Source organism: Oratosquilla oratoria, chromosome 12 (assembly GCF_046742065.1).
Source record: "Oratosquilla oratoria isolate Oo_2021 chromosome 12, ASM4674206v1, whole genome shotgun sequence".
Lineage (NCBI taxonomy): Eukaryota > Metazoa > Arthropoda > Malacostraca > Stomatopoda > Squillidae > Oratosquilla > Oratosquilla oratoria.
The window spans coordinates 28,365,965-28,393,214 of record NC_134788.1 but is presented as its reverse complement, the minus strand read 5'-3'; the positions used below and the strand labels follow the sequence as shown (position 1 = coordinate 28,393,214).

Genomic DNA, 27,250 nt, shown 5'->3' with positions numbered 1-27,250 from the left:
CTAGCCAAGTATGATCATACAGTTGCAAAAAAAGTTAATGGTCTGGGGAATGCAAAATATACTCACCACAATATACAGAATGAATTATTTGAAATAATGGCAGGTATGATCAGAAAGGAGATAAGTGATGAGGTGAAACAAACAGTGCAATTTGCCATCATGGTGGACGAAACGAAGGATATAGCGAAGAAGGAGCAGATCTCTATAGCTGTGAGGTACCTCCATGATCAGGAACTTCATGAAGAATTGTTGGATTTCACACCAGCTTAAGGCCTTGATGCAGAATCATTACTCCAGAAGACAAAAGAAACTTTAGCCAAATGTAAAATTGACCACAATACCTGTGTCGGTCAGTGCTATGATGGAGTGGCAGTTATGTCGGGTTGCACCAATGGGGTCCAAGAAGGATTCAGAAGAGATGTTTCACAGGCTGTATACATCCACTGCTATGCTTATAGGCTAAACCTCGTTTTAGTTGACTGTGTAAACAATATAAGGTTAATCTCTGAGTTTTTCGTCACAATCCAATCACTGTACAATTTTTTCTCCTCGTCAGTGGTGTATCAGGAATTTCTAAAATTCCAAAGGGAGCTGAACCCAGAAAGACCACATATAGAACTCAAATGGTAATCGGACACCAGATGGGCATGCCAACACTCAGCCTGCCAAGCTGTTAAGAGAACCTTGCCTGCCATCGTTGCAACCCTAAAACATTTAATGGAAGGGGGAAATGTGGACAGGGCCAGTGGAGCAAGGTCACTTACTGCCCTTCTGGATCACCATTTTGTGATGAATCTGGTGTTCATGGAGAGTTTGCTGCATTTGACGAAAAAATGTTAGATCAACTCCAGTACCCCGATCTCCCAGCTTGCCTCAGCAATTGATTTGCTTGAAGTAGTGATGTCTAGTCTCACAGAGATGAGAAACGAAGAGAGCTGGGAGCAACTACAAAATCATGCTGAAGAATTGTGCTAGACTGTAAGGATTCGCAGACAACTTGCACGTCAGTGGCAAAGGGCAGTCCCCACGATACTTGGATGAGTTTGTCATAACATCCGGCATAGGACAAGATGATGATTCGAATGACTCCGATGTTACCAACACACGGATTTACTACTCCATGATAGACAAGCTTTTCAGTGAGTTGAGAAGAAGGTTTTCCGACGATGCATGTCAGGTACTTATTGGAGTATCTGGCCTCAACCCCAATCATCCAACCTTTTTGAACAAGGAAAAGCTATCAGGAATGGCTGCAAATTACGGGGTGGAGGACAAAGATCTATCCGTAGAGCTGCACCAACTAAGAAGGTTGATTGCCAGAAAGCAGGAGCAGGGAATGGAAGTAGACACACCTATGCAACTTGCCATCATGCTCCAACCATACAAAGATACATTCATAGATTTGTTTAAGCTAGTGTGTATTAATGTTACTCTTCCAGTTAACTCACCATCATGTGAAAGAGGTTTTCCATGCCTAAAGCAACTGAAAACCTACTTGTGTAGCAGTAGCGGTGACAAACGTACCAGTAATCTTGGAGTATTAAACATTAATTCCCAAAGAGCAAAGATGTCAGACAGGGATATTATCGATGCATTTGCTGCCAACCATAGGAATAGGCGTATCATTTTAAAGTAGGTGGAACGATGTATTTCCTGAGATATATCATCGTGAGTTTCTCTTCTTTTTTTAACTTTATCTGTTTATGTTTGAAATCCATGAAATGTCAAAACATCAAGGATTTACTGGCTTTTTCATATGAAGGACACTGAATGAAGAAAACATGTATTTCTATCTGTTTTTAAAACTATTCTTACGGAACAACTTGCAATTAAGTCTAGCAAGAGGATTACATTTTTGTTATCAAAATATGTAAATAGTTTCTAGGGAAGTGTTTAAGTTTCAAAAGTATTTGCTCAGCTATATATGAATTTCATTTTCATTAATATGTTTTACAAACCGTAAAACCTTTTTGTTTTTGTTTTTATTTCAATTTTTATTTATACAACAATTGAAGATATATAGCCTGCTTCAAGTAATGTTTCATGAAGCAATTTACACTGATGTATATGCTACATGGGTTAAAAGGGTGATTAGATGCCAGGGCCCACAATACTATATAAGAAGCTTTTGAATTTCCACATTGGCCCTGAATTTCCTATGGTATGTACTGCATGATGAATTGGTCATGGTAAAAATATACACTTGATTTCCTTCCTTACCCAATTACACAATTTGATGATTGACAGACAATAATACCCCATTCATAGACATTTAATCCAGCTCAAGAAACCCTAGTCACAGCATGCAGAGCATGTAGAGGGGGTTTTGATTACAAGCTCGGTGAAGTGATAATAATAGACTTCCAGCAGTGGGTTTGGAAACTCGATATACCTCACTTGAACAATAGATAAGTGAGGTTAAAAAATCAACTTTTTTACTGGGATCAAAACAGCATGGTATGCCTCCCATGTTCAGATGTTCGTGAGTAATCATCATCTGAGTTTATTTTCTGAGACCCCCCCTCGCCAACATGTTGAGTCCCTCCTCAGCCCCCAAACAAAAAATCCTAGCAGAGCTCCTGTCAAGGCGGTCCCCTGGCCTGGACCCCACCAAGGACCCTAGGCTGGCCCCTTTGACCCCATGGCGGACCTTGGACTACGCCTTTCGGATTGCCGCTAACGCAGAAATTATTGTACTATAGGCCACCCCAAAATTTTGCTCAGCCCCCCCTTAGCCTCCCCAACTAAAAATTCCTGGCGCCGCCGCTGCCACTTACCCAGAACCAGACTCACAACCATCAACCAGCAGGGATACTGCTTCAGGATTAAAAAAACATCCCTATTCTCCAGCTTGAGCCGGATTCAGAATCAGAAGATTCTGAGGGCTCAATTATCAATCCGCCCAGCCTTGGTCCTGGAGACATGATTTCCCCTGTATGACGATGAAGAGGATGAAGAGGAGCCTGAAGAGGAACAGCAGCTGTAGAAGCCGCAGGGGTAACCAAGATTGTGCCGTTTGTACATACTGTATTGATATATAAATAATAAAACCTTATTGTATCTCCCATTTTATGTGCATGTTTAACCATTCATTACAAGGGAAATTGGAGTGTTTAATCTTTGAAGAGTATGCTAAGATAAAAGGTAAATTTTGTAAGGTAGCCAGCCAATAGCCATACTGCCCCATATACAGTATCTACACTTGTTGCAGGCTTGCAGCATCTGACAGTGACTAAAATGGTCAATTACTTGATTATTTTTATACTCTGTCTAATGCCTCTTTGAATAAGATAGATGCACATATGTGGAGGGATTAATAACATACTTGCTCCTGTTTTTTTATATACTAAATATTTATTATCTGGACAAATTTGGACGAGGTTAATAAAAAAAAAATAATAATAATAAAAAAAATGCAATAACTTTTTTTCTTTTTTTTTTTTGCATCTATAGTGCAGTGCTACCTCTCATTAACGGATGTTAATTAGCTGCATTTGTGGAGTTTTCGGTGCTTTTGGTTGTTTAGTGCTGTGCAATCACTATTATGCCACCCAAAACCCACTCCAAATCAACAGATTATTCACATCAACTGACACTGTTGCCCCCCTTTTAGTCTGTTAATGAGAGGTAGTGCGATATGATAATCTGAGAATAAGATAAAACACCATGAAGACAACTCCGTTCACATCCTGTTTAACCATCTCAGCTCTAAAGATAATTTATACCTTCAACTCCTGCACCCATTGGTCCACAAAATCAGTTCACGGATCATCCAAATCCACACTTTAACCCATTAAACTCCGATGACAAGATGTCTTGTCATTTGTTCAAATAAAACAAAAAATCATAAAACACCAAAATGTTTGATCAAACACCAGAAAAATATGACGTCAGTCCTCGCTTCGCTCGCGACTGACGTCATATTTTTCTGGTGTTTGATCAAACATTTTGGTGTTTTATGATTTTTTGTTTTATTTGAACAAATGACAAGACATCTTGTCATCGGAGTTTAATGGGTTAAATCCATATCCTTCTGTTGGGTACCATCTCTTATTGTTATCCAATGCAACAGATGAGCTAACATTATTCAAGAGCTTACATTCATCCATCTTGAAAGCACCATCCAACTGCCAATAACAGATTACAATCCGGTCTTCCAATCTACAATGACATGTGACATGTTGGGACCAACCAACACAGCATCTGAAAACAATCAATCTCTATAAGCATCCAATGCTGTCCTCATGTTAATATAACCAACATTTTGAAATGGCACTAGTACACCCAAAAATAGGATATTCTCATTTCATGACAGGATATGACACCCCAACCTCCCAATGAGGTGTTCCCTCACAATACCACATACACTATTAGAATGGTCAATTTACACAATGCTTCTCTCATCTGCCTCTTCAAATAATAATCACACTTTACCGAATCTTCGACAATTCTCCCCTCCAGTTACAAAAAGTTAACTAATAAGACTATAAATAGCCCATATTTTAAAAACACTTATGACACAGGATGCCAACATGAACAGCCAAAGAAAACTATAACATATATAACCTCATCTTTACTAACTAGACCAATATGTGAAATATAATGTGTCAGTGATTTCATAGTGATTGCATGGATTGAAGTGCTGTTAAGCCACTGAGCACAATACTAAAAATAATCTTTATAATACTCTTACATGAGAAAACTGGAGAGAACAAGTCACACTGAGAAGGCTTCACTACTAAGTATGGTTTTAATGCAAGAGTACTGTTACCTGAGAAAGCTGTCTTACACTGAAGTCTCTCAAGTATGGGTTCTTTCTCAGCTTTCTCAGGTAACAGTACTCTTGCATTAAAACCATACTTAGTAGGGAAGCTGTCTCAGTGTGACTTTTTCTCTTCATCATTCTCAAGTAAGAGTATCTTAAAGATAATTGTAAGTCACACTAGAAAGGCTTCTCTCATGTATGGGTCATCACATGGATTCTGAGAGAATACTTTTCTGAAAAATCTGCATCAATCATCTCTTTAGGATTTGTCGACTGACTGTTGTTTCTCCTTAGAGTACGCAGGGATTGTAATGAAGTGCCGAGCTGATGCAGACTGCAGGTCATTCTACTCATGCGTCTCCCATGGTCCCTGCGTCCATTGACTTATTTGACATTACAATGGTGAAGTGATGACTTTGCGACAGTATACATAACTTGTCCCTCTCTCTAACAGTGTATAACCCACATGTTGGGCGACTCTTTTAACCAATGCCAGTTAGAGAGAAGACGACCTTGTCACTGCTGCCCACACACACCATCTACCCTTTCCCCCCACACATACACACACTTGTCCAAGTCGATGCCGAGGAGGGGGGGGAAATGGTACAACTGATCGTACCATGACCTTATTGATGGACGTATGATGCACAAATTATTTTTTCCACTCCTGATTTTTTTTTTTTTTTTTTTTTTTTTTAACATTAAAGGCAGTAATACAATTTTACGTCTATGGACGTAACAACCTCAATGAAGATGTTTCTTTCCTGTGTGGATCATCATATGCCTTTTAAGATTACCCTTTTGTGAAAAAGCTGCACTGCAGTTACTGCACTGAAAAGGTCTCTTTCCTGTGTGGATCATCACATGCTTTTTAAGATAACTCTTTTGTAAGAATGTTGCACTGCAGTCACCACATTGAAAAGGCTTCTGTCCTGCGTGGGTCATAATATGTAATTTGAGACTTCCATATTGTGAGTAAGCTGCATCACAATGATCACACTTGAAAGACTTCTCTACTGTATGGGTCATCATATGAGCTTTGAGATTACTTTTTCTTATAAAAGCTGCACCACATAGATCACATTGGAAAGGCTTTTCTCCTGTGTGGGTCATCATATGATCTTTAAGATAACTGTTTCGTACAAAAGCTGCATCACACTGATCACACTGGAAAGGCTTCTCTCCTGTATGGGTCATCATATGATCTTTAAGATTTCCATTTCGTACAAAAGCTGCATCACATAGGCCACACTGGAAAGGCTTCTCTCCAGTGTGGGTCATCACATGGCTTTTGAGAGCACCCTTTCTTGAGAAAGCTAAATCACATAGGCCACAATGAAAAGGCTTCTCTCCTGTGTGGGTCATCATGTGGCTTTTGAGTTTACCCTTCTGTGTGAAAGCTGCATCACATAGGCCACATTGGAACGGCTTCTCTCCTGTGTGGATCATCATATGGTTCTTGAGACCACCCTTCTGTGAGAAAGCTGCATCACATAAGGCACAATGGAACGGCTTCTCTTCTGTGTGGGTCGTCACATGGTTTTTGAGATTACCCTTTTGTGTGAAAGCTGCATCACATAGGTTACACTTGAAAGGTTTCTCTCATGTGTGGATCATCACATGGCTTTTGAGATTACGCTTTCTTGTGAAACACATATGCCACACTGGAAAGGCTTCTCTCCTGTGTGGGTCATCACATGGCCTCTGAGTTTACCTTTTTGTGAGAAAGCTGCATCACACATGCCACACTGGAAAGGCTTCTCTCCTGTGTGAGTCATCACATGGCTTTTGAGAGTAGCCTTTTGTGAGAAAACTGCATCACATAGGTCACACTGGAAGGGCTTCTCTCCAGTGTGGGTCATCACATGCTTTTTGAGATTACTCTTTTGTGTGAAAGCTGCATCACATAAGTCACACTGGAAAGGCTTCTCTCCTGTGTGGGTCATCACATGTTTTTTGAGAGTACCCTTCAGTGAGAAAGCTGCATTGCATATGTCACACTGGAAAGGCTTTTCTTTTGTGTGGGTCATCACATACCTTTTGAGTTTACCCTTGTGTGAGAAACCTGCATCACATGGGTCACACTGGAAAGGATTTTCTACTGTGTGGGTTTGGTTCTTTAAGTGTATTTTGAGATTACACTTCTGTGAGAACTTTGCATCACAAATGTCATGCTGAAAAGGTTTTTCTCCTGTCTCGGACATCATATCTAATGTAACATTAGTTATACGATAAAATCTTTATAATACATACTTATAGCATAAGCTATCCACTCAGAGCTTCATGGGTATTCATGTCCTGAAAAAAAAAAGAATTAATAAATAAATTTAGTGGCACATACCTAATACCTTATAACTGGGGAAAATATATTCCTCATCCAAACACGATACAGCTGCAGATCTGTAATACTACCCTTAATGATGTTCCAAAATAGAAGAGCTCTAGCAAAGATTGCAAGAACAGATTAGATGAAAAGCCTCTATGTCAAATTCCATCCTAATGAAAATATGCCCTGCTCAATCCTATCTACATGGCTCATAAGAACTTAGTCTTTTGAATCCCCAAATGATTTCTCAGATATGGGATACCTACATAATAAAGAAACAGCTGGCAATGAAAATTAGATACACTCAAAGGAAATACAAAATATGTGTCTAGTTATATTACATAACATAGTTATAGGCCAACAATGTCTGCTCCCAATCAACTTGAACACTCAAAGGTTTTAAATAGAATGCTCCTTTTATTCACGACATAGTACAAAAGACTGAAAGGATCAAGAAAGGGTATACATAAAAAGCTGGTACAACAAAAAATGTAGTGAGGCTAAGGATAGAAGAGACAAAGCTTGGAAAAGATGGAAAAAAGAAAAAAAAATGGCAAACATATATCAAACTAAGAAATGATTGTGTAAAAATATGCATAGATGAAAAAAGCTACAAAAGAGATATAATACAAAAATGCAAGGAGCAACCTAAACTATTTTACAGGTATGTAAATGGTAAACTAAAACAACAAACAAGAAATAGAAGGACTGCGCCAAGGGAATTACAATATAAAGAAGTAGAAATGGCTGAAATCATGAGCAAACATTTCAAATCAGTATTCACAATTGAAAGTTCACAATACTGTGAGGAAATAGAGAGAGATAACCCCCAATGAAGGAAATAACTGTGACACAGAAGGAAATCAGAGACCAAATAAAAAACCTTGATGTCAGAAAATCACATGGTCTGGATGGAATTGCAAATTGGATACTAAAAGAATGCATAGATGAGTTGACAGACAAAATATACAAGATAATTAAATACTCCCTCAAAGGAAAGGTACCACAGGACTGGAAAAATGCAAATATTGTACCAATATATAAAGGAGGAAACAAGGAAAATCCAACTAACCACAGTCTCCCTTACAAGAACAATAGCAAAAATATGTGAAAAAGTTATCAAAAGTAGATGGGTTAAACATCTGGAGGAAAAAAATATACTGAACCCAGATCAATTTGGATTTAGACAAGGAAGATCATGTACAACAAACTTGATCTGCTTCTATTCGAGACTAATAGAAATAATACAAGAAAGGGATGGATGGATGGACTGTGCTTTTCTAGATCTACAAAAAGCATTTGATAAAGTACCACACAAAAAACTAATAAGAAAAAAAGAATCAATAGGTGGCATCAATGGAAAATTATTGGAATGGATGTAAGACTTCTGACTGAGAGGAAAATGAGGGTGGTAATTAGAGACAAATACTCAACCTGGAAAGAAATGATAAGTGGTGTCCCACAAGGTTCTACTGGCCCCAATCATGTTTGCTATATATATAAATGATATGGATGAAGGTGTGGAATATTACATGAACTTCTTCACAGTTAATGCAATAATACTAAAGAAAGTACAGAGTAAGATTGTGAATCATTACAGATAGACCTAGATAAAATCTGGAAATAGAGTCAAAAGTGGGAAATGAACTTTAACATCAAGAAGTGTAGTATAATGGAGTTTGGAAAAAGTAAAAATAGAATATCAAGAAATTATAAAACTGGTGAAGAAGAAGTCAAAAAAGTGAGCTTGGAAAGAGACCTAGGAGTAATAATCATCAAAGACATGTCGCTGGACAAACATATTAATAAAATAGTCAGAGAAATCTTCAACCTACTAAGGTCAATGAAAGCGGTATTTGACTATTTGGATGAGGAAATGATTAAGAAAATATTAGTTATGCTGATAAGACCAAAATTAAGATTAAATTCAGGTCACAAACGATGGCAGAGAATATCCTATCAAAAACAGGGAAACTAGCAGAAAGTTAACAATATAAAAAGGTATGGATAAAAAGGGAAATGAATAAAGAGGAAAGAGAGGAGGAAAAAATGAAAAGACAACAAGCTAAGGAAAAAAACGAGAACAGAACAGAGTCAGATAAAGAGAAATACTATTGGAGAGTAGTGAATATGAAACTAAGGAAATTCGAAATACTAGAGAAAAACAAAAGGGAAACAGAGAATACAATGGAAGTGGCAGAAAACTAAGAGTGTCTTACACAAATATAGATGGATTAATTACAGGATTGAATGAGCTGAATGATTATCTGAAGGAAAAAGAACCGGACATAATGGGAATTGTAGAAATGAAATTAAAAGGTCCACTACCACCCAACAGTGTAGGAAATGACGCATATAATTATTGGATTAGAAACAGAGAGACAAAGCAAGGGGGTGGAGTTATGTTCCTGACTAAGAAGGATATTAATGTGAAGTGAGTCACATATGGAAAGAATACAGTAGAGATGATTATGATCGAAGTGGAAGACAGAGATAAGAAGAACAGAAAGTTCGTGATAAATTATGTGCCTCCAAAAACAGCCTTGTGGGAAGAGAGTGAACATAAAAGTATGTTAGAGGACACAAAGATAACATTAAATAAGATAATGGAAGATGGAGGAAGAATAGTTATGATGGGCGACTTTAATTGCAAAGAAGTCTGCTGGGAAGAGATGACAGTAAAGGGTGGAGACGGCTCATGGGGAAATGTTCTACTCGAGATGATTATTGACCATACAATGACGCAATGGATACAGAACACTAGGTATAGAAATGAAGAACCATTGAGACTAGACCTAATAATCACATCTGAACCTAGAATAGTAGAAAAGATTGAATATAAAACACCAATAAGTAAAAGTGAACTGGAACTAAATGAGGAAAAATACATGAAAAGAAATGAACAATATAGAAAAGGAAGAATGATATATGAAAAAACAAAATTTGATAAAGTATGAGAATTCTTTCAAAAAGAAAACTGGGAAGGAATATACAAAGAAGAAACAACAGTGGAAGAGAAATGGAATATTTTGTCAAAAATTTATAAAAAAAAAAAAAAAAAAAGGAGTGGAAAAGTATGTCCCAAGACAAAAGCAAAAAAAAAAAAGATATGTAAAGTGCTGGTACAACAAAAGTTGTAGGGAGTTAAAAGACAAAAGAGACAAAGCTTGGACCAAATGGAAAAATACAGAAGACCTGAAAAATGGAAAATATATACTTGTTATAGAAATGAATATGTACAAGCGTGCAGAGAGGAAAAGAGAAAATATGAAAAAGATGTCATAGAAAAATGTAAAGATCAACCAAAACTATTTTGCAGATTTGTAAACAGCAAACTGAAAAACAAACAAGATTTGGAGAAATTAAGACAAGGAGGAGTGGAATATATAGAGGAAATTGAAATGGCAGAAATAATGAACAAGCATTTTAAATCAGTGTTTACAAGGGAGAACATACAACCTGAAGAGATCGAATGGAAAGAGAAAGTCCCCTCCATGAAAGAAATAGAAGTAACAAAGAATGAAATATTGAAACACTTGAGTAATCTTGATGTCAGAAAATCGCATGGACCAGATGAAATAGCAAACTGGATTTTGAAAGAATGCAGGAATGAACTGGCAGACAAAATACATAGCATAATAATCAGTTCCTTGAAAGAAGGAAAAGTTCCAGAAGATTGGAAAAAAGCAAATATAGTACCTATATATAAAGGGGGAAATAAAGAAGACCCTACCAACTACAGACCAGTCTCTCTAACAAGTACAATAGCAAAAATATATGAAAGAATTGTCAAAAGTAGATGGGTAAAATATTTAGAAAAAAAACATGCTAAATCCAAGGCAATTTGGATTCAGACAAGGACCATCATGTGTCACCAATTTAATATGTTTCTATTCAAGGCTAATAGATATAATACAAGAAAGAGATGGATGGGCTGATTGTGTATTTCTAGACCTAAAAAAAAACTTTTGACATAGTACCACTTAAGAAATTAGAAACTGAAGGAGGAATACAGGGCAAACTGCTTAAATGGATGGAAGACTTTTTGCAAGAAAGAAAAATGAGAGTAGTGATAAGAGACAAATACTCAAAATGGGATGAAGTATTAAGTGGTGTTCCACAAGGAACAGTTCTGGCCCCGATAATGTTTGCTATATATATTAATGATATGGATAATGGAATTGAAAGTTATATGAGCTTCTTTGCAGATGATGCAAAACTGTTAAAAAAAAAGTGAACACGGAAGAAGATTGTGAGTCATTACAGAGTGATCTAAACAAAGTACAGGAATGGAGTAGGAAGTGGTAGATGGAGTTCAATACTAAAAAGTGTAGTATAATGGAATTTGGGAAAAGCAAAAACAGAATAACAAGATCATATAAATTGGGAGAAGGAATAAAAAAAGTAGAAAATGAGAGGGACCTGGGAGTCATTGTTATGAACAATATGTCACCTGAGAAACATATAGATAAGATTTTTGGAGAAACTTATAACTTAATAAGAACAATCAAAGTGGCATTTACATACCTGGATGAAGAAATGGTGAAGAAAATTCTAACCACTCTGATAAGACCAAGCTTGGAATATGCAGCAACGATATGGTCACCAAGTACAAAAAAATGTATAAAAAAAACTTGAAAGAATACAAAGAGCAATTACAAAATTGGCACCAACACTCTCAAAACTATCATATGAAGAGAGACTAGCAAAACTTGAACTACAGACACTAGAGCAAAGAAGAGAGGAGATTTGATAGCTATTTACAGAATCATGAAAGGCATAGAAATTATTGATAGAGAGAATCTGATAAAATGGGATGATAGAAATACAAGAGGGCACGGAAAGAAAATCAAGAAAGACAGCTATAGAAGAGATCTCAAAAAGAACAGCTTTCCTCACAGAGTAATAGACAGTTGGAACAAGTTAGATGAGAAAGTGGTGTGTGCAAAAACAATACATCAATTTAAAAATAGTTTAGATAAAATGAGATATGAAGACGGGACACCACGAGCATAGCTCCCCTTCCCGTAAAATACAACTAGGTAAATACACACACACACCAAGAGCTTTTTCCCCCTTATAGGGGAGGTAGCCAAGTCAAATGTACTTACCTACTCCCACCCATTCCACTCCCATCCACCACCCTTTCCCAGCCACTTCCCTGGGTCAGAAGTAATGTAGAAAAATACAGTACATCAACAGCAAAGCCACTTCACTTAATCAGTGACCACCCCCTCTCTGTCCCTTCATGCAGAAAGAGATGGGGAGAAATTCCATTCACACTGGGTCAGAAGTAATGTAGAAAAACACAGTACATCAACAGCAAAGTCATTTCACTTAATCAGTGACACCCCCCCCTCTCTGTCCCCTCATGCAGAAAGAGATGGAGAGAAATTCCATTCACACATAAGGAACCCCCCCCCATACCCTCCCACATCCTCTGCCCCTCCCTCCCTTCCAGAACAGTAGTGTGTTTTCTTCTCATTTACATCTTCGCTGTTTGTTCATCGTGTTTGTGCCTGTTTTGTATATCATCATTTTGATTTTTGTGCATGACCATGGGTCCCAAAGATAAGGACAAAGATAGTGCAGAGAAAAAAACAACAAAAATTAACTCGATGAAGGTAAGATATGATTAATTGCAAAACATGAGTGTGGTGTGCAGGTGAGTGACTTAGCCAAAAAATATAGATGCAATGCATCGACAATATCCACAATCATTAAGCTATCACCTGTCTCCATGGTATATGATTAATAACATTTATCATTGTTATTCATTATCTTATCATTGTGTGAGTTAGTAATCATGTATCTATCTATGAATTGTGCTTGTTTTGTGTAATTTAAGTGTTTTGGGGTAATTTTGTATCGCTGGAACAGATTAATTCTGTTTCCATTAATTCACATATATACATATATATATATATATATATATATATATATATATATATATATATATATATATATATATATATATATATATATACATATATCAAATAATTCTGACTGTCGCCCCCGGATTCGAACTGAGACTCATGTAATACAAAGTCATCGCTCTACCATTTGAGCTAGCAAGCCTATAAAATTCTCCAACTTGGGGGTTAATCTACTCCCGAGGAACTAAGTCGACTGCTAACTGCCGTCCGTACTTAATTTTACAGAGAACCAAGGCCAACTTGTAGCTTGTGGTTAAGCTGGAACATTTCCTTCATGGAGCTACAGTATCCAATGATAAAGATAAGAAATGCATCTATAAGACTGGCAAACAAACTTATATTAACAAATTTTTCTGTAAAATAAGCCAGTATGAAACATTGTAGGCACCTGCAGACAACAGAATTTTCTACTTTCCCTGGTCCCAGCACTAGCAACACTTTTGCAATTATTCAGTTAGGTGCAGTCGTGCTATTCTCCATTACAAACCCCGTCAAACACTAAAAAATTTAAATCTCTATTGATGTTACTATTAATTAGCAGTATTTACTTACGGGTCATCCCTGCATCTTATCCACTGCCCTGGGTCAGAGGCAGTATCGCAAGACACAGCACATCCACAGCAAGGCCGCTTCATTAAATTGGCGACCCCCCCCTCTCCGTCCCCCCATGCATAAAAGGAGAAGACAGGGAGAAATCCCTTCAAGCTGTGTCAAACTTTTTCTCACACATACTACCTCACCCCCCATCCCCCCGCCCATTCCACCTCATGCATCACAACATCATCCATATACAACCATTCTCCATTGACCCCTGTCTCCTGTCCTCTCACGTCCATCCAGGGGGTGCTAAGATAAGAGGAAGGGTGAAGGGTGCGGGGGAGTGGAGTGTATTTTGGGATGGAATGGGTGGGAATGGTTTTATGCCTTTTTCTTTTTGGCTAACCTCCCTTGTAAGGGGGGAAAAGCCTTGGCATGTATGTATTTACTTATGGGGTTCAAAATACTCAGAATTTTAGGAGCTATCCAACGATATAGATAAGAATTTCATCTGTGAGACTGGCATTCTTTCCTTATACCCATTCAGTGTGGACATTAGAGTAGATAGATCAGCTTTCAACACCACCTGCTGCATGCAGTTCTGCATGAGGCAGTGTGGACCTGGCTTTGGCTATTCAAGCTCTGTAGTTAACAATCAATGAATAACCAGTATTTGAATTGGATAACAGTGTTCTGTTTCAGTGCTTGGTGGACTAACTCTGTGCTTGAGAGGGCAGGACTGAATGTGGTAGGATCATCAGTAGGCCCAGATGCACCTACAAAGTGTTTGTTGCATATGTATGTGTTTTTCTTCATTTGTTCAGTGGTAAAATCTTCCCTTCCACATGCTCAAACCCATCACTGATGTTTTCAATGTCCATATGTGGCTTGCGAAAATGGACCTAAGTAACACCATTCATATGCAGACCATCTTCATAATGTGAGTCACTACAACATAATCCATAGCAGCAGTGCCTAGCAGATGGCATTTTAAAAAGGTAGATTAAGTCCGAGCCCATCAAAATAACCAATGCATGTTGATATTAACAAGGTGCACAGATTCATTTGTCAGTAAATTTTCAGAGGTGCATACCTATGCAATATAGCACTATGAAATTAATTATTAACTATGGAAATTATAGTACATCAACATAATATCCAATTTTTGGGGGCAGAAATCAATAATGAAAAAGCTGTTAATTAAAACAGATTTACTAACTAACAAAGTCGCAGCAGTTGAATGATATGTCATGTTTGTTTAGATGCCAAGGTCAAAGAAATGAAAGGATGATAAATTTGTCTATTCTAATCTAACCTAACCTGTCTAATTTAACCTAACCTAACCTATGTAACCTAACATAAATTTAGTAATTCGGTACCTCAAATTCTGAAAATCATCCAGGTTGTCGTCATCATCACAGATGCTGACTGTCTGATTATCATTGTACCTCAGACAATTAACAGACAACGGTAGAGCCCCATGTTCTCTCATAAAGTCCAAGGAAACCCTATTGTCTTTGTAATAGCGCTTATTAACATCACCTGGAGTTGGATAACACCCAGTCCACAACATGAAAGCCATCGTCTAACTGACAGTGACTGGACTGGACAGACATGGCATCTGGACCGTATCCTAGCGGCTTCATTTGTTAGTAGATGTGCTTGTAGCGAGTTTTTTTGTTGTTATTTATTTCCACCAAGAAAATTGCATATTACATTCATGTATTATGATTTACAAAATTAATATTTAATTTTTTAATGCTTTATTTCATAGGTGTGCACAACTAAAATAATAACCATTTGTCTGCAAGGTATTTTCCCACATAATAATATGTGATGTCATTGCAAAGTTTTTTTTCTATTCTAGGGAAATGTGTTTCTTTCATTTTCAAATTTGATCATTTTGTCTTGCTTTTTCCTAATGTATATCAATTCAAGATAAACCAACTGAGTTGCCTTTTTCTTTCATTAATCAAAAGACAGGTGCTTATATTGAGTTATTAATATAGCAGGTACTAATATCTTTTCTTATTTACAACTTACTTATAATCTATTATGAATTAACCTAACCTAATCTACCTTATTTCAAAGCTTTATGATTATTTAGCTGGACAATAATTAAATTTGTCTTTAAATCTTTGTCATAAATTAAATTTTTCCATAACATCTTCAATATTTTTCTTATCCTTTAAAGGCTACCTCATGTACTGTAAACAGAGCACAGATGTTTTTTATTGTTTAAACCAGATGTCTAATCTTAAATTGAACAAATCTGGTCTTCTTGAATGATTTAAGCATCTCACCTTAAAATTATCCCCAACAGCACATATTTTTATATTTTCTTTTGTCAGACAAGGGAACATACAAAGCTCACCCCCCAACCACTTAAAAAAAAATTAAAATACCCCCCCCCTCAAGATTGCAGGGGAGGATGGGGGAGTGAAAATAGGATCAGAAATGTATGTTGAGAGTGATACATCTTCATTTTCTCAATTAAACGTGTTTTGACACAATAATGGGGATCTCCTCTATAACATCTATGTTGCAAAAGAATTAATTTTGTGCTACACGAGTTGGGGGAGAAGTTTATGTTTCCAGACAGCGGTCTCACTACTTGCCGAACAAACCGAGAAAAGCCGAACAAAACAACAAAACCCAAACAAGGACGGGTTTTGCCCAAATGCATAGTTCTATATATATATGGTTGCATTATTTGAACTATTTTCTTTAAAATGTGTGATTTCCATGTAATATGATCAGAGTACTTACGTTTTTATCCTCTGCAAAATTACCGAACACAGCTACGATTCGTCCAGCCCGCCGTCTATGATCACTGGATCAAACTACACTCTTAAGTTTCTTACTATTGTGTTAAATTACATGAAAATCACACATTTTAAAGAAAAGAGTTTAAATAATTCAACTATATGCAGTCTATTACACTAATAACACAACAGTAAGAAACTGAAAAGAGTGTAGTTTGATCCATACTACCAGTGATCATAGACAGCGGGCTGGACGAATCGTAGCTGGGGTCAGTAAAATTGCAGAGGATAAAAACGTAACTTCTCTTTGATCATATTACATGGAAATCACACATTTTAACGAAAATAGTTCAAATAATGCAACCATATATATATAGAAGTGTGCATTTGAGCAAAACCCGTCCTTGTTTGGGTATTGTTGTTTTGTTCGGCTTTTCTCGGTTTTGTTCGGTTTGTTCGGCAATTAGTGAGACCCCCAGACAGGACCTCCTGGATTCCTGTGCCCATAAGATATATTCAGATCGTACTGAAATCTATCAGACAACCCAGGTTTCATACTAAAACTTAATGAATACATGACTGTAAAAAGAAAAAGAAACTAATTTCGCTCCAGAATAATTACAACAATATATGGTACCCCAAAACCTATTTTTAATAGAAACAAATTGTGCATATAAGAATACTAAACTTAAATAATTACTTACAGATACTTACAGAAGGCTTCTGGAAGAGGCTAATGCACCTGAGGCTCCAGCTCTTAATAACTAATAAACTATCCTCTTATATCATAGTCTAGCGGTCACTGGTCGAGGCGGATTTTAACAATTAACGCTTCAAAATCATATTTCTGCTCCTGGTTCTTCCACACTCGAGATGGAGTTCACCTTTTACGAGTAGAACCTTGAAACAGTCTTACCCTAATCACCAAGCCAGTAACCTACCTGATTATTCCCAACGTCACCTTACTGCAATGTTTACAATGTTAGCTTACGCAAAAAATAATAATAGTGATTACAAATGGTGATGATAATAATAATTAATCAAAACAAATACAAGAAGCGGAACGAAGATCATCAATAAAATTTGGAGAAAAAAATTAAATTGAAATACTTTCAATTATCTCTGATTAAGTTTCGAGCCCCCCTTTTTTATTTTAACATTTGAAACGTGTATTTCTATAAAAACTTTTTTTTAATGTCGGAAACGAATAGCAGTAAACTCAGAGTTTCTACAGTTATCAACCAAGCAACAGCTTAACAAGAAGCATAGTTGGGCAGTTTCGCACAAGCATACATACATACATACATATACCAAGGGAGGTAGCCAAAAAGGGAAAGGCATAAAAACACTCCCACCCATTTCATCTCTAAATACACTCCACACCCCTCCCACCCTCCCTCTCATCTGAGCACCTCCTGGATGACGGGTCATCCCTGCACCCTGCCCACCGCCCTGGGTCAGAAGCAGTGTCGCAAGACACAGCACATCCACAGCAAGGCCGCTTCATTTTATCGGCGACCCCCCCCTCTCCGTCCCCCCTTGCATATAAGGAGAGGACGGGGAGAAATCCCTTCGGGCTGCGTCAAAATTTACTCACACATACTACCCCCCCCCACGCCCATTCCTCCTCATGCAATCATAACATCATCCATATACAACCATTCTCCACTCACCTCTGTCTTCCGTCCTCTCCCTTCCTTCCTCAACAGACATTCCCCTCTTCCCCAAAGCCCCCTTCACCCCATCCATCCACCTCATCCTAGGACGTCCCCTCATGTTCACTCCCTCCACATCTGCCTTCCATACCTCTTTTACTAGTCTTTCTTCACACATTCTTTCCATGTGCCCAAACCATCCTAATATTCTTTCATCAACCCTATCTCCCAAATCCTTTTTCACCCCTGTTCTCCTCCTCACCTCCTCATTTCTCACTCAATCTAGCCTAGTAACCCCCATCATATTTCTCAGACACCTCATCTCAAACACATTCAAACTCCTTCTCTCTTCCTCTCTTATGTTCCATGTTTCTGCCCCATACAGTGCTGTTGGCACAATCACTCCTTCATACAGTCTCCTCTTCGCATCCATTCCCAAATGTCTATTCCTCATTACACTCTTCAATCCACCAATGCATTTACTCGCTTCTCTCAATCTACATTCTACCTCTACCTTCACTCCACCTTTTCCTGCCACATTTGCACCCAAGTATCTAAAACTATCCACTTCCTCCAGTCGTTCTCCCTTAATGCTCACTTCCAGTCTACTGCCACTTTCACCCCTTGTACATCTCATCACCTTACTTTTACCCACATTTATCTTTAGCTTTCTTCTATCACATACTCTCCCAAACTCTGCCACCAGCTTCCTCAATCCCTCCTATGACCCTGCCACAAGCACAGTGTCGTCCGCAAACAACAGCTGGCTCACCTCCCACTTTTCTCCATTTTCTTTAACCATCTCCAATCCCTGACCCACTACCCTAGCATTCACCTCTCGCACCACCCCATCCATGTATAAGTTGAACAGCCAGGGCGACATAACGCATCCTTGACGAAGTCCCACCTTTACTTCAAACCACTCACTCTCTCCATTTCTAATCCTGACACAAGCATACAATACCATAAATATGTTATGTTGCATGTGGTCTGTCGTGTCATAATATATATATATATATTTTCAACACCACCCCCACTTCCTCTAATTTTTCATTGGGTAAGAGCTCTTTAATCGTTCCCTTTTCTGAATCATTCATTCCCTCGACCAAGTTTCTTCCCAAAGACAAATTAAATTTGATTAACTATTACCCTAACACCATTAATAAAAAGGTGGTAAATGTCCATCAAAGGTTAAAAGAAGAACAGAGCCAAGGGGTTTATTCGATTCCGTGTAAAGGTTGTGACTTAGTTTACATCGGACAGACTGGAAGGGATTTGAATTCCAGGATGATTGAACATAAACGGTCCATTAAATATGCACAAGATAGCTCAGCTGTGTTCCAACATGTTAAGCAATTTAAACATTGTTTAGATTGGGACAGAGCTGAGCTTATTCATAAATCCAGATGTGAGTTCAGGAGAAAAATGGTAGAATCTACGATCATTGAATTTCAGCCCAACATGAATATTTCAAAGGGGCAATGGTCCCCGGACATAATGTCCGGACTCTTCATCTCCAACCTAGTGAAAGCTCATTTGCCTCCTGACCTCGCATACGGAGTGAGAAGAGGGTAGAGATATCTTCCCATGTTCCCCTTTCTTTTGTTAAGGGTGCTACTTAAACAGTACGCCCTCTCTCTTATTTGTATCTACTGAAGAGGATTGCAGTTTGCAATCGAAATATATAGATTCCCCGTTTCCAGTCTTTTCTACTCCAACAGTGGTTTCTACGTTATTGACAAATGTGTGATTACATTTTCACCTGTAATATACATATACATATATATAGATATATATATAGATATATATATATATATACTATATATATATATATATATATATATATATATATATATATATATATTGTCGCAAATATCTGGACAGTGGAAAGGAGAGGATGTGGGTGGAACGGGTGAGGGTAGATAGCTACAGTGGGAGCCGAAGCCCAGAAAATTTGCATCACCAACCGGGACCACACACGCTTCCCTCTGAGCGGCGTGTATAAATTTCAGTACTTGAAAGGGGATACAGAATGATTCAACTCATTTAGCTAATCACAACCCTGGGCTAATTAAATAAACTAGAAGAAATCGATTTAATTGAATAAATTCCACAGTGAATACACTTTAGAAAACATGAGACACAACACTTTAGTGATTCCCATTAAATAAACGTCATTTGAAAACAAAACAGAATAAATTCCACAGTGAATACACTTAGAAAACATGAAACAACACTTTAATGATTCCCATTAAGTAAAAACCATTTGAAGACAGAATTGAATACATTCCAGTGAATACACATTAGAAAACATGAAACAACACTTTAATGATTCACATAGCTTCAAATCTTAACGGATGTGTTCGATAAAGCTGGACACATGAGAACGCCTCATCGTGGTTGGCACGGTTGATGGGATCCGACTCATAGTTCATTGGATTATGTCACCACAGTTAAATTGCTTAAAGCCAGGTTTACACGCTACGATAAATTGTAGCGATTTATTGTAATGAAAAGGTTGTTACAATTTTTCATTACGTGTAATTAACAGGAGATCGTAGATTTATCGTTACGATCTCCTGTTAATTACACGTAATGACAAATTGCAACAACCTTTTCATTACAATAAATCGCTACAAATTATCGTAGCGCGTAAACCTGGCTTAAGGGGGCTGATCAAGTCCAATTCACACGCCATAAGCACACCACTTCGAATAGTTCAATTGCATAATTTTCACGTGAGTTAGGAATGTAACGGAAAGCTCTAATAAACACTCCATGTGGTTAATGCGAGCTTCTTCGCGGAGTACCTAAGACACAGTTTACCTCTTCCCAGCTTCTTATGGAACTGACGCCTCAATGGTGGGCACGGCGGGAAGTTGCGCAATGTTGCCAAGTTTCATAGTTTCAAACCATTGCCTCCGAAGGGTACGGTGTGTAATGTGCCTGTAGGAGTCGATTCATCTCCAGCGATCCCTTTTAAGACAATCACTAGAGACGAGAGAAAATTATAAATCCTAACTAGCCTAAGCAGTTAACCTAATTACATAACTTATATGAGAGGTGGCAAGTGCGCAGGGATTGAAATTTCAAACTGTTGAAACAAATTCACAAGGTAATAATTAGTTGAAATGTTAATTTGTACACAAGACACCAATTTATAATTACATGGTGAAACAACAAATTCACGAGGTTGACATACTCCAGGTTCAACCATTATACATTCGTGACATCTCTGTATTTCGTCATCAATGGGTACCGTGTACAAAGGGCGGGAAATTCCTATGAATAGACAATCCTTTAAACTCGTTAATGGTCCACAACTAATGGCCAAATTGGTGTTACAGACCATAAGAATAATGGCGAGTAAAATAACTAGTTGTTAAAGATTCTAAGAATTCTGGCAACTTCACAGAATAAGAGGAAATGACAACTTATAGGAACGAAAGTACATATATAAAGCCTACTATATCGGCTAGGTCCTTGAAGGAAAGTATTTGCAAATTATGGTTTGAAAACAGACGTGGAATTTGGGAATGGATGATGTGTCACAATCCCGAAAGTTGTGACATATATATATATATATATATATATATATATATATATATATATATATATATATATATATATATATATATATATATATATTTATATATGAGAGAGAGAGAGAGAAATTCGCTAGTGACAGCGACATTAACCTGATAATATCTATGACAGTCGCATATAGGATTCGAACCCACTGCTTTCGGTCACCGTAAGATTACCCTCACAGAGCCCCATTCCTCCACAGAGACTATAAAACAGGAACTGGGGTCGCAGATTAGTGATCTTTCCTATCTTCGGGAATCAGAACGATTCCAGGTTTCGAGGGTTTTATAGTCTCTGTAGAGGAATGGTTAAAGGCTCTGTCAAGGTAATCTTACGGTGACCGAAAGCAGTGAGTTCGAACCTTACATGTGACTGTTGCAGTGACACGCCGCCGGTCAAAACCAGACTGGTCGGCACGAAGTCTAGTCTATTCTATTAAATTTGGGAGTTAAGCTCCCACGGGCTTTTGATGGGAGCCCGTTTGGAGGGTGATTGAGCATATATATAAGTGTGTGTGGGCCCAACCACACACACTCATACATTCACAAGATGTGCACACGTATACGAAATGCGCATGCACATCTCAGTGAATGCACCCTTCTCGATATAACTGGTTACGGATGTATATGTGGTGACATCTTAATACATAGAATTATAGGAAAAAAAGGGGGGGATGATTCAATGTATGAGTGTGTGTGACCTTGGCCATACACACTCATACATACATTAGATGTGCATACGTATGCAATATACGTATGCATATCACTATGAATTCACCCTTACGGAGTAGAACATATATAAAAATTATAAGAGTTGGGGGGTGATTCAATGTATGAGTGTGTGTGGCCTTGGTCACACACACTCATACATACGTTAGATGTGCATACGTATGCAATATACGTATGCACATCGCTGTGAATTCACCCTTCCGGACAAGGTTGAAACATGTATATATATATTAAACGGGGGGCTGACACTCCACCAGCCGACGCAGTTCGAACGGACATGTACATCCGGGATGTTGACAACAACATGAAATTCAACGAAAGCAAATTCGAACTGATGAGATATGGCAAAGGCCTCACAAATGACATTTAACCCTACACCACAGCTCACGGAGAGATCATGAATAAGGCGAATGTTAAAGATCTGGGAGTTATGTTGAGTCGAGATGGCAAGTTTACCACACATTTTGATGACATTGTTGACAGCACCAACAAATTATCAGGTTGGGTCCTGTGAACATTTACATTAAAGCAAGGTTTACACGCTACGATAAATTGTAGCGATTTATTGTAATGAAAAGGTTGTTACAATTTGTCATTACGTGTAATTAACAGGAGATCGTAGCGATAAATCGCTACGATCTCCTGTTAATTACACGTAATGACAAATTGTAACAACCTTTTCATTACAATAAACCGCTACAATTTATCGTAGCGTGTAAACCTTGCTTTAGAGACGAAGATTGCATGATTACACTGGAAAACCCTGGTACTACCTGAAGTTGAATACTGCTGCCAACTGTGGAATCCAGACAGTACAGGGGAGATTGAGAAGCATGAGAGTGTCCAATGACTCCAATGAGCCTTCACCAGCAAGATTGAGTGAGTAGAAGGCATGAACTACTGGGGACAGACTCAAGCACCTCAAACTCTACTCACTCCAAAGGCGCAGAGGACGGTACCTGATCATTCACACGTAGACAATGCCGGCGGACCACGTCCCCAATATTAGAGTGACACTCAGCCAAGAGAGGGGCGAGAGGGAGCTCTTGCTATGTTGAAGGAATAGCCAGTAACACAAGGATCACCGTACATCTCCGAGCAAACTTCTTTACCAGATTGGTCCCTAAGCTCTTCAATGGTCACCCCCAACTACCTGGAGAACACTACATCCTGCACAGTGAAAGTACAGTATTCAAAAGACGGATGGATGCCTTCCTACGAGAAATTGAAGACACACCTCCCACAATATCCTATAGCAATGCGTGGCCCCAACACAACAAGCTGGTGCATCGTATCACCTCACTAAAGGCAACTAGGCCAGGGAGAAAGCAGCGGCAGTTCCTGTATTCCTGTAGCTAAGGTAAGGTATAGGTATGGGCTACCATTTGGAACCAAAATATCTCCTTGGAGAATTTTTTCATATTATTACATGTTGGTTATGCAATACTGTTTTTGGGCATTCAAAAAAGTAAGGATTATATACGCGACGCATTCAATATTTTTAGAGCGTGCTATTTCACATTCCTGCATCACGCTCACGCTATGCCACAAGCCCTGTAAACAATGATGTCTACAACGTAATATATATATATATATATATATATATATATATATATATATATATATATATATATATATATACAGTAGTGGGATTCAGCCGGTTCTTACCTATTCGCTAGATCCGGCTCACGCAAATTTGTCAGTTCGGCGAACCGGCTAACTGGCGAACCGACTAGTTGCTCAGCTGGTCAGTGGTCTTCTGCATCTCATCCGATAAGTACCGGGACGGTATGTTTCGTAACTTTCGTTAGTGATTTATTGCATAGTTTATTTACACAAATGGTTACCAGTTGTTTTCATGTATATAGTGCTTGGTTTCTCTGTATATTTGTGTTATTAAACTACATTTTATTATAATTATGGACATACATACATACACGCACTCTCATACACACTCCTTAGGCCTACCCACACAAACATGTTTGTTTATAAATAACGCAAATGTATTGCACACATGCACACACATACTCATGTACATGTACACATATGCACACGTGTAAGCACACACATAGCCTACACATGCACACACTACCCCCACACAAACATGCGTCCGTAAAAAAATAAATACACCTGCACTAGGTTGCCCAAATCGAATTTTTTGATCACGAGACTAACTATAGGTTGGCACCCAGGTCTATACCCCATTTTTTTTTTTCCACCTGACAATTTTTCAGGTTTTTCGTATGTAAATATTTGAATATTTTTTACGTTTGGCAGCCAGAGATGCATTTTAAATATAATATTGTTAGTTTTCCATATTTCTAGTTAGAATATTTAATTGATAACAATAATATAAAGAAAATGTGGCTAAGAAGTGGTTGCAAATTAGTGGTTGCAAATTAGAACCGGCTGACGAAAAATTTGAATCCCACTACTGCATATATACAAATATATATATATACATATATATATATACAAATATATATATATATATACATATAGATATACAGCTGCACAGAAAACTATCGTTAGTAAATCACGCTAATCATTTTGACACAAAACAACGAAACAATTTGAGACAAGTTGAAGTCTCCATCGGAAATAAGATTATCATGTCATAGTGAATCCATATGAACTTCGGAACTATTATTCGATTCATATTCATTCAGAAGGAATTCGAACAATTCGAACCCCAGAAATACCAACCCTTCGGTATCATAAGGTTATGTTCATTCGCGAATGTTTCGACACCCCTACTAACGATAGTTTTCTGTGTAGCTGTACATATATATATATATATATGCATATATACATATATGTATATATATGCTTATATATATATATGTATATATATGCATATATATATGTATATATATGCATATATATATATACATATGCATATATATATATATATATATATATATATATATATATCTCTTTTATCCCAGCCTAATGTGCCAGTAGAAAGGTTAATCATAGTCATTTGTTACCAGTAGATAAAACTAATTATTTTCTACACAAGCTAGGTGCATTATTTTAGATTGTTTACACATACGAAAGCTTCACTAAAAGTAACACCAAGAACAAACCAATCCGTTTCAGCAAATAGTAGTATGCCCTATTTTTCTACCGTTTTGATTTTTTCTTTTGTTATATTCAGTGTAATTTTTTATTATTATTATTCGCTTATTATTTCAAACTGGTTTTATTTTTCTAAGCTATTTATCTGATAAATCTAATAAAAGATAAAAAATAATGTATCTTATAATTGGTTTTCCATACTGCTTTCAAATTGCCATTTAGTATTATTGTAAAAAATAACTTAGCTCCACGTGTATGTTCGGTATGATTATCTAGTAAACTCATAAGGCACACTGCCACACACAAACAGGATATGTGTGTATAACTTACATCTCCTTAAATAATAGACTTCACATGGCACATTAGCCAATAATAAACACTCGTAACCTTCCTACAAATATATATATATATATATATATATATATATATATATACAAAAAAATTATATGTACATATACATATAAACTGAGACCAGGTATGACACGTCTTACCATCAATCAAACTTTAACTAAAATAAACAACTTTAAACAAACTTAAAACTTGAATTAATACTCACGGCTCATTGCCAATACATAGTCACACCAGCTTCCAACCCATGTAAATGTTATTACCTATTATAAGTTGCAAAATGTAGTACAACAAACTAAACTACAATCAACCTTAAATAAAACCAAAATGTATATTGACAAACGAGTGCTTCCTCCATACCTTATTACATTACTTTACTATATTATATCATCATGCATCATTATTATTATCAATTAAATTAGCTAGTTAGGGAATTATTGACTGTGAGCTTAGATAAGATGACCATCAACGAGAACACAACCACCATCACACTCACACTTCCTTCACTTTCTAAACTTTACCTTTATCTATCACCCCCCCACCCCCTCTTGCTCCCACACCTTCTCACTTCACTATCGCCATTACTCATTTATTTATACTGTCACTCTGAAAAAGACTTGTAGTCAAAACGTCAGGAATGTGTTCTCACTCTAACCCGCGTTTCTCTACCTTTTCCACACACACACACACACACACACACATTCACACACACACACACACACACACACACACACACACACACACACACACACATATATATATATATATATATATATATATACATATATATATATATACCTAAATATATGATACATACAAAGTTATTAAAACAAATGTACAAGAACAAGTAAATTTAAGTAAATGTTATTGTAAACTTCATCACAATATAACCCTTATATAAAATAATACAAGCTTAATCACTTAGTAAACATAATTCTAGATATTACGAATGGCTGGAAACATAAGTTGACAATATATTTTCACAGGAATGCAACAAGACTTTTTCTCTGTGACTGATTTCTTATTATTACATATATATTCTTATTTCTATTTATCCCATCTTATCATCATTTGTGAAAGGAGAGGAAAAACGTGATGATAACGTAATGTAGACGGTTTGCAGATGCTAGACGGCGACTGGCAGAGTTGTAACTGCAACGCTCGCGAGCAGTTCAAACCAAAGACAACACGACACCCTCTTCCCCCATCTACAGTGGCACCCTTCACACACTTGGCCCTGGCTGCTGCCTAACCTTTGGGACTCGTTGCTGCATGCAGTGACAGGGTTGTTGACCGCAAAGCTCCTTTCACGCTTCATTCTGGTTGGCCCCAAACCTTTCTCATCTGCTTCGCTTCGCCGTTAGGAACAGGACCCAAACACCTGTGACATGAGTGACGCTCTCGCCCGTTCTTTTCCCTCTCGAAAGCCAAACCCAAACGGGCTTCACAGAACCGAGGCTACGCAGTGACGTGCCCACTTCCTAACTACTTGTCGGCTCACAGAAATAAAACGAACATAAA

At 37.5% G+C, this 27,250-nt stretch overlaps 3 protein-coding genes across 6 annotated transcripts in view; all 3 read right to left on the bottom strand.

Annotated features, from left to right (window-relative positions):
* Positions 1–4,863: 4,863 nt before the first annotated feature.
* LOC143030293 (uncharacterized) lies at positions 4,864–6,364 on the bottom strand (the record flags this gene model as incomplete). The annotated part of the gene is made up of 1 exon (XM_076193445.1): positions 4,864–6,364. A coding segment is annotated over one exon (855 nt), but the record flags the coding sequence as incomplete, so codon positions are not given.
* On the bottom strand, positions 6,269–17,552 carry LOC143031158 (uncharacterized). 3 transcript variants are annotated; one of them, XM_076194677.1, is made up of 2 exons: positions 17,034–17,552; positions 6,269–7,063 (listed from the first exon to the last, which is right to left on the bottom strand). In XM_076194677.1, the coding sequence occupies exon 2, from the start codon at positions 6,970–6,972 to the stop codon at positions 6,382–6,384; it is 591 nt and encodes a 196-aa protein (XP_076050792.1). In that variant the 5' UTR covers positions 6,973–7,063; positions 17,034–17,552; the 3' UTR covers positions 6,269–6,381. The 3 variants fall into 3 exon arrangements, with proteins under 3 accessions (XP_076050792.1, XP_076050793.1, XP_076050794.1); XM_076194678.1 differs by having other exon boundaries at positions 17,044–17,552; XM_076194679.1 differs by having other exon boundaries at positions 17,271–17,344.
* Positions 17,553–25,240: 7,688 nt separating this feature from the next.
* The window catches only part of LOC143031157 (BTB/POZ domain-containing protein 2-like), an 8,266-nt gene continuing 6,256 nt past the window's right edge, over positions 25,241–27,250 (bottom strand). Inside the window, exon 6 of one of the 2 annotated variants that reach the window (XM_076194676.1) lies at positions 25,241–27,250. This exon is cut by the window's right edge and continues 730 nt beyond it. The gene's annotated coding sequence lies outside the window, so the exon portion shown is untranslated. The other variant, XM_076194675.1, reaches the window with a different exon arrangement.

Coding starts and splice junctions, on each gene's coding strand:
- LOC143031158 (XM_076194677.1), bottom strand. CDS start 6,972: ATGATGTCCGAGACAGGAGAAAAACCTTTTCAGCATGACATTTGTGAT.